Source organism: Nanorana parkeri, unplaced genomic scaffold (assembly GCF_000935625.1).
Source record: "Nanorana parkeri isolate BGI_ZX_2015 unplaced genomic scaffold, ASM93562v1 scaffold2385, whole genome shotgun sequence".
Lineage (NCBI taxonomy): Eukaryota > Metazoa > Chordata > Amphibia > Anura > Dicroglossidae > Nanorana > Nanorana parkeri.
In genome coordinates, this window is record NW_017308653.1 from 56,676 (window position 1) to 65,173 (window position 8,498).

An 8,498-nucleotide genomic window follows, 5' to 3' on the forward strand; every position below is an offset into this window, starting at 1 on the left:
GGTCATAATAATCTGGCAACTCAGTGTATATATATTTATATAGATATAGATAGATCTATATACTGTATAGATATATATGTATATGTGTTAGGTCCAGGAGGTACTCGTGATATGTATATTGATGTTGTGCACATACAATAATGTTGAAAGCCGGTTTTATTGTTTTTAATTGAGCAATTTAATCAATGTGACTTTTATTAAAATATATGTCTGTGGTTTTGGACACCTGAAAAGCCCTAAATTTTTTTTATCATTACAATTATTACAGGGATGGAATTTTGCTTACACTCATTGTCATTTCCAAAGACATAACTTTTGTTTTGTACTCGACTTTAAGTCTGATGGTGTTGTAAAGCATATTGTTCTTGTTTTGCAGCCCTGTCTGAAGAGTCTCAGGAGGCAGCGAGACACGGGACTCCGGCAAACACAGAGCTTAGCACAAAACCTGATAAAGTTAAAGGCAAACCTGCAAAAACGCAGCTCGGCAAAAAGCTTGATGAGTTTGCACTCAAACCAGACAAATGGCTTCCGCATTTCCAGCAAGTCCTGGGAGTGGAAGACATTCAGTCCTTGCAATATTTGGGTACGGAGGACTACCTCAAGATTGCGGAGTACACAGAATATTCATGGGAAAAACAAGCGCTAAAGAAGCTCTTAAATATAGAAGATCCTCAGACTGCCAAGAAGATAAAACTAGCTGAACAGGCCACAAAGAGGAAAGAAAATCAAGAGAAAGCCAAGAAAGGAAAAGAGGAAACTAAAAATTTGCTGAAGGAAACCAAAACTAGGAATGAGAACATTGCTAAATCAGAAGCTGAGATCTTAAAGAAGAACAAAGACAAATCGGTAAAATCCCCCAAGCCGCTGGAAGAAATGATGGAAAAATTGCACAAGGAGCTGACCACAACAGCGGGATCAGCTCCCAATCAGGTCAACCTATCGGATGCAGATCTTCTATACCAGGCTTCAGGTGGCCTTGCTTTGGAAGGCATTTACATGACAAAGAGGCAGGAGGATGTTCTAATGAAACGGGAAAGACTTCTCGATGTTCCAAGTGGGATTGCTATCGCTGGGCCTCTGCAGCAGCCTGTGCTTAAACAGCAAGAGTTCTCATCCTCTGATGAAGAATCAAACTTCCAACAATCAATGGAGAAGTTGGGTTTCAGTATTACTACTGCAGCTAAAGGTGGCTTCTGGGGATTCCAAGCCGAGGCCAGTTTTGGCCACAGCTCAACCAGCATGTCAAAACAAAAGAGAGAGTCCCACACGGAACATACTTATATCTCTACAACAAAATACAGCTACATTCCACTGGCCTCCTGCTATATTCCCTGCGAGAAGGTCCGCCTCTGCCCAGCAGCCCTGGAAGAACTAAAATCAACCGAGGAACTTTTAGAAAATTGTGATAAGGTGGAAAAACCTTCTGTGAAGGAACGATATAAAAAGTTCCTTAGCCGTTTCGGTTCTCATGCTAATCAAGGGCCACTTCATTTTGGAGGAATATACTGGTGGACAGCTTCATCCCGGGGGTTTAAACAGGAGATGATGGAAAAAGTTAAAAAGGAAACCACAAGCGCTTTAAATGCTTCAGTGGATGTAAGTTATTCTGGTCTCTTTTCAGCATCAGCTGATATCACAAAAACAGATTCCAAACAATCCTCTACCAAAAATGAGACAAAAAAGTTTGATAAGAACATTGAACTCTCTGTCACAAAAACTGGAGGACCACCCACGGTGGACTCTCTCAATGAATGGAAAGCGGGACTTCAAGCCAGTAATAAGACCTGGAGCGTGATCGATCGAGGTGTCCATCTTATTCCAGTCTGGGATATAATACTGTCTGGCCACAAGGAAGATTTTAAAGATGTTTATCAAGTAGCAAAAGATCTAAAAAACACCTACGCATCGGCGACTGGTCTACACTACAGTTTGCCAATTGGTGAAAATGTTTCCACTGCCGTGAATGAAGCCAACTCATTTTTCTCACAGCTGGAGTCTTGGCAGGGTCATCCAACACAGCAGCAATTAAAGAAGTTGATTGATTTTAGACAACATCTCAATGAAAAGACCGGAAACTACAATGTCTGGTTAAATGTTTGCCTTCCCCATGAAGAATTAAGAGGTTTCTTAGGAAGAGTTCTGGAATTTTACAGTCAAACACCTAGAGAAGATGAATCCGTCATTCGTTCCATGTTGAAATGTCTTCTTCAAAACATTGAATGTTCAAGTGACCATGAAGAGTCATACGCAGATATAATTAAATGGATTCACCAGTCTAAGAAAGAGCAACACGTCTTGCTTGACGTCTCTGATTTTTCAGCTTTGATAGAACGGATGTCCAAGGCAAAAGAAGACCTACACGTTCATGCAACTGATGATGATGATGAGGAAACCACAACTAAACTTTCAGTTATCATTAATTCTTACCTTCAATCTTTTTTTAAAACATTGAGACGCATGGAACAAAAAGAAGAGGAGCTTTTGGTTGTTTGTGTTGCGAGCTGTGTGGGATACTCATGGCAGAATCAATATTTCCAGCAGAGTCTTGGAATGCAAGAGGTCAACTTCTTGGTTGAAAAGATGCAGTATTTATTCCAGGAATATAAGAATGTCAAAGACATCAAAGCATACAGAGGGCAGGCCTTGATACTGGCATCAGGACTCACACTGGGTGACGAGGGCAGTAGGCCCAGGTCTGCTGCACAAAAAAAGGAATTTCTCAATTTTATGTTGGAGAACATAAGAAATACCCTGGAACCAGAGATTCTGACTGTTCTACAGAAGCATAGTGAACTTTTTGACTTGCAATCTTTAATTGCTGACATGAACCATTTGTACATGGGAAAACCTGAAGCCATTGTCAATGAAACTACAGAAAGCCAAGTACATACATTAAAATCTGTAATTGTATCAACAACTGAACCTCAAGAACAACCAACCATTGACGGTGTAGAAATTAATACTTCCAATGAAAATGTTCATAGACTCATGAAAACATTGGGCCTAGACCAATATTACCCTAAAGGTTTGAACAGAAGGAACTTTCATGTAGTTCACAAATCTCTGCAGATTCATCCAGAGAAGGAGACTGAGCTCCCTTGGCGGCTTATGCAAATGCTGATGAGTTTAGATTATCGCTTTAGGTACCTGGTGTGCAGGAACACTGATGATGTCAGCAAAGCTGAAAATGTAATGAACCCTGAAGACGAGGTTAGCACCTTTGACACAGTTGATGAGCTATTTGATTTCTGTTCCACAGAAGAGACACACATGGTTCAGCCTGAGGTAAAGGTGATTCACCCCATGGACCTGTTGCTGGCCGTCTACTACTGTGCAGATGACATGATGAGGCAATATATTTTTACCAAGTTGTCCATGTGCCAGTTTGCGCTGCCACTTATAGTGCCAAGGCCTTATGACTCCACGGTAGAAATACCTCTGTGGGCTTTCAGGCAGGTCGATAAGAGTATTTTGGACACTGATGTACCAGAAGTTGTGAAGCATAAAGAAAAGCTGATCTGCCAAAGTGATTTTCCCGTCATCTCTTTCACCCGGTTTGGAACATCTTCATTTTCAAAATCCCAGATTCTGAACAATCTGCTGAGCAAGCACAAACATGATATATTCTATCACAGGAACTGTGAAGGCAGCGTGAAGGATCGCGTTCTGGTCGATGGACTTACTGAGATCTTCTGGTTTTGCCCAAGCGGGAAGGACACGGACCAGTTTAAGAAAGTCACTGCCTTTGTGAACCTCCGTGGAGATGCCTGGAGTCATACCAAGCAAGCTGCACTTTTACAAGAGATTTCATCCATAAATGTCATCCTGCTCTCAAAATCTGATCGGCAGCCGCAAGGGAGTGATTTGTTAAAAAAACTAAAAGAGAAACCACTGATAATTCTTTTGCCAGACAACGAGGCTTCGAAGAACGTACACACAGAAAGCAAACAGGTGATAATTGGACTAAAAAACCAAAATGAAGCGAAAGTCTTGAAGGAGCTAACTGAATCTCTCCGCCGTTTGTTGGCTCGGTATTCCAAGCCTTGTAACCTTGAACTCTGCGCTGAAATAGGTCGTCGGAATGGGTTCCTGGTGGATGAAGACAGCAAGGAATGTACTGAGGGCAAATCCCACGCTCAGAAGATTATGTCACTTTTGAAGCAAAAAGATCTTCTGAAGTCCAAGGATGAATTGTTACCTCTTTCGGGTCAGCTCTGGCATTCCTGGTGCAAAAAAGACAGAGAGTTGACGCGACTGCAGAACAAGATGAATCGAAGCATTGAGCAACACTGTAGTGACATTGAGATGGATAAAATGTTATTCAGGAAGAAACAGATAGAAAAAGCAAATCAGAATGAATTCATGAAAGTCTTCATCAATCAGTTGCGATCTCTTACAAAGACAACCAAACTATTCTTCTTACAGTGGCTAAAAATCTACATTGATGACTTGTGCGGTGACCGCGTGATGGAACTACGGGACGAGTACAACAGACTGTGGAGTCAACTTCAGTCAGAGCAAACGGAGGACAAAGATTTGATGAACACAGTACAGGAAGACCTGGAGTCTCTCTCGGATAAGATGAACGCCTGTATGTTTGGTCTTGAGCATATCCTTCGAGAAGTCGGACAGACATACGAAGCTCTCTATGACTTGCAACATCAAGATGACTGCTTCCATGAGCTGCCTAAAATTGCTGCCGACATGATGGTTTCTGGATACCCCATTGAGCTGATGGACGGCGATGCTTGCTATGTGCCCTTGAAGTGGATAAAAGCTGTCCTAGGAGAATTAAATAAAATCATAGGAGATAAGAAGATATTTGTTCTATCTGTACTTGGGGTTCAGAGTTCGGGTAAATCAACTCTGCTCAACACCATGTTTGGTCTGCAGTTTGCCGTCAGTGCTGGCAGATGTACCCGGGGAGCTTTCATGCAGCTTATTGAAATTGCAGACGAGCTCAGGAAAGACTTGGGCATTGATTATATCCTTGTTATTGACACCGAAGGCCTGCGAGCCATGGAGCTGACCAGCAAAGTAACCTTGAATCATGACAATGAACTAGCAACGTTTGTTATAGGCGTGGGCAACATGACACTGATCAACGTCTTCGGTGAGAATCCTTCTGACATCAAAGACATTCTGCAAATTGCTGTCCAGGCGTTCCTGAGAATGAAACGGGTAAAGCTCTCCTCAAGCTGCCTCTTTGTTCACCAGAATGTTGGAGACTTAACCGCTAAAGATAAAAATATGGAAGGGCGTCGCAACCTTCAGATGGAACTAGACAAAATGACTGCTCTGGCCGCTGAACATGAACAGTGCAACATTCAGCGCTTCGGCGAGGTCATCAGATTCGATTCAAAAATTCACATTTATTATTTTGCTCATCTGTGGGAAGGAAACCCTCCGATGGCTCCCCCTAACCCGCACTACAGCGAGGATGCTCAAAAAGTCAAAGACGTCATACTGAGTATGCAAAAAGATCCCCACAGCATTCTGAACGTTTCAAAGCTCATTGTCCGCATAGAGGACCTTTGGTCAGCTTTGAGAAATGAGAACTTTGTGTTTAGTTTTAAAAACACCTTGGAAATTTCTGCCTACAGCAAGGTGGAGAACAAGTACAGAAACCTGACATGGCAGCTGAGGCGCAGTTTTCTGGAACTCCAGACCAGATTGAACAACAAAATTAAGAAGGGTGAGATTGGCTCCGTCAGCCAAAATGCTGTGGAGAAAGAGGTGACCGACACATTCGACTCTATTAAAGAAGAGTTTGAAAGATTTTTTAATGAAGATAAGGACAGAGAGATACTGATCCAGTGGAAAGCCAACACTGAAAACAGATTAAAAAGCCTATACACGGAGCTTGTAGAAGAAACCAAAAGGCAAGGAATGGAACGCATCAGCCTGAAAAAGAGTCAGAGACGAGTGGAGCAGAGGCAGACGGGGTACGAGGACGAATTGTTTAGCAAAAGTAAACAGTTGGCGCTTGATATTAAAGATGATGGTCTAGATGAATCTCAACTAAGTAGCCACTTCAACCTCCTGTGGCAAGAATGGGTCGCTGAAATAAATGCCACTGCCCCACATACAGAAAAACCCCACATAATCGCTGACGCAGAGGATGTCCTGTTGGGGTACTTTAGGTGCGAGCAGAGTTTTAATGATAAACTTAACCAGTTCAGTAGATGGACTTCATTCACCATTGATTTCTCAAAGCATGCTACAGGCAAAAAAGGTATGTTATTATTGCGCCACACACTAAATGAATCTGATAAGAAACAGATTGGGCAAATGTTCAGTAACCTGGTTGGAGACGTTAATGCCTATCTGGATCGAAAACGGAAAGAAAGGGTAGATTATAATCAAATGTACTTTCATGAGATAATTAATGAAGTATCTGTCTCTGTTAACAACATCAATTCTGACGCATCAAGGAAGTTTACACTGACCAATTTGTTCAAGTTCGAGGTGTCCTTGCATCTCCTTGGTTTGGCGGTGCCCATCTTTGAATCCATGCATGAGACATTTCAGAGAGCCAACAATCCCATTGTAACTCTTGACAACAACCGTGAAGAGTTTTTCAACTGTTTCAGAATCTCTTGCCAAGGCGCTGCCTCCATCAAAACATTTTCTGACTTCCTGTGTACGAAGATCGTGGAAGCCATGCTTCCAACACTGTATGATAGAACAGCTCTGGCAATTGTTGACGAGATGACGTGTAACTTTCCAGCCTTCAGTGGCAACCGCTCCAAACTGGAGAACTACATTTTGATGGACTTAGCTGAGCAGGAAGACTTTGAACAATACAGGGAATATATTCACTTCCCAAAGAGGTTTTTCAAAAGCTTTATAGAGAAATGCGTTAGTGATTACTGTCTGGGCAACGATCCACCGAGAATGAAGCGTTTCCTGCAGATCAGTCTTGATTATTTCCGCAAAAACGTTCTTGAAAGCATCATTAAATCCACCAAATTTAAGAATGAAAGCGGCAACATGTCTGACTGGCTAGACGCCTTCTACGAAAGAATCGAGGATCTTGTGACTTTTTCAAGAGCAGATTTAAAGAGCATTGAGCACCAGGAGATCCAGGACACCCAGTTCTTTCAGGAAGTCATGTGCAATGCTTGGGATACTGCCATTGAGAATGTTCAAAAAGGCTTGGCAACCATCAACTTTGACTCTTTTGAGAAGAAGCCTCATGAAATACTTATTGAGCAGCTCTGCGGCTGCTGGGAACAGTGCCCGTTCTGTAGAGCAATATGCACCAACACAATCCCCGGCCATGATGGCGATCACTCTGTGGCTTTCCATCGTTCCCAGGCAATTAATGGCATGCCGTGGGTGAATACCGATGAATTCGTCACAGAGATATGTTCAACCCTTGTGAGCTCAGATTCCTGCCTGGTTGTAGACAGAGGAACTCAAATTCCTTACAAATATTACAGAAGGATTGGCCCAAATTATGCCAACTGGAGCATCACTCAAGACGTGTCTTCTCCGCTCTACTGGAAGTGGTATGTGTGCAAGTTCCGTACAAACCTGCAAGAGGACTATGGCTTGAAGTTTGAATGTAGAGGAGCAATTCCACCCCAGTGGGAGACTATCACTAAAGAAGACGTGATCGCCAGCTTGAGGGACCTTTAAAGTGAATCTATAGACACAAACTTTTGTGGTTTTGGATGGAGTAGGTAATGATTAGAACATCCAGTAAAAACCAGACGGAGCTTTGAACTGTTCCCTGCTAAAGCTAAAAAAATATACATGGACTTTAATAGACAACTGTATCCTTAGGAGAAGTTGTTCTTTAATGAATTCCCCCCAACCCCCTGAGTGCACACACCTGACCAGTAGCGTAACAATCACCATAGCGACCCAGGCAGCTGCTATGGGGCCCGGGGCACAGTGGGGCCCGGCCTGATGCCGTACGAGCCGCCTGGGTCGCTATGGGATTCTCTGCCGGTGGCTTTCACTGGCGGCTGAAGACGAACACGCCGCTGACAGTAATCTGTGCAGCGGCGCGTAGCTCTCCACAGAGTCAATGAGAGCCAGCTGCGGCGGTGGAGCTGGCTGGACCCGGCAGTGGAGGAGGAGGAGGCGGGCCCGTGGTCGGCAACAGGGGAGGAGGCGGGGGCCCGGTGATGAAGGAGGCGGGCCCAGCGACGGAGGAGGCGGGGCCCATCAGCGACCGTGGATGAAGAGGAGGCGGACAGGTAAGGAGTGCGACCAGCCCACCTGAGGGTGACCCTGCAGAGCTCACCATAGAGATTCTATGGTGGGCTCTGCAGGATCACCCTCATGTGGGATCTCGAGTGGGCTCTGCAAGGGGTATAAAAAGAAATCACGGGGGCCCCATACAAAATTGTGCTATGGGGCCCTGTGATTTCTAGTTACGCCCCTGCACCTGACTACATACTTACTGTCCTCCCTGTTCCAGGGATCTTGCACATGACTGCACAACTTTTCCACAGAACACATCCCCACTGGGCCGTCTTCTTAGT

General features: G+C 43.9%; 1 protein-coding gene across 1 annotated transcript in view; it reads left to right on the forward strand.

Moving 5' to 3' along the window:
* The window catches only part of LOC108801562 (interferon-induced very large GTPase 1-like), a 16,685-nt gene extending 9,041 nt beyond the window's left edge, over positions 1-7,644 (forward strand). Inside the window, exon 5 of the mRNA XM_018573453.1 lies at positions 377-7,644. Within this exon, the coding sequence (XP_018428955.1) occupies positions 377-7,644 (7,268 nt within the window). The remainder of the gene's footprint in view (positions 1-376) is intronic.
* The last annotated feature ends 854 nt before the right edge of the window (positions 7,645-8,498 follow it).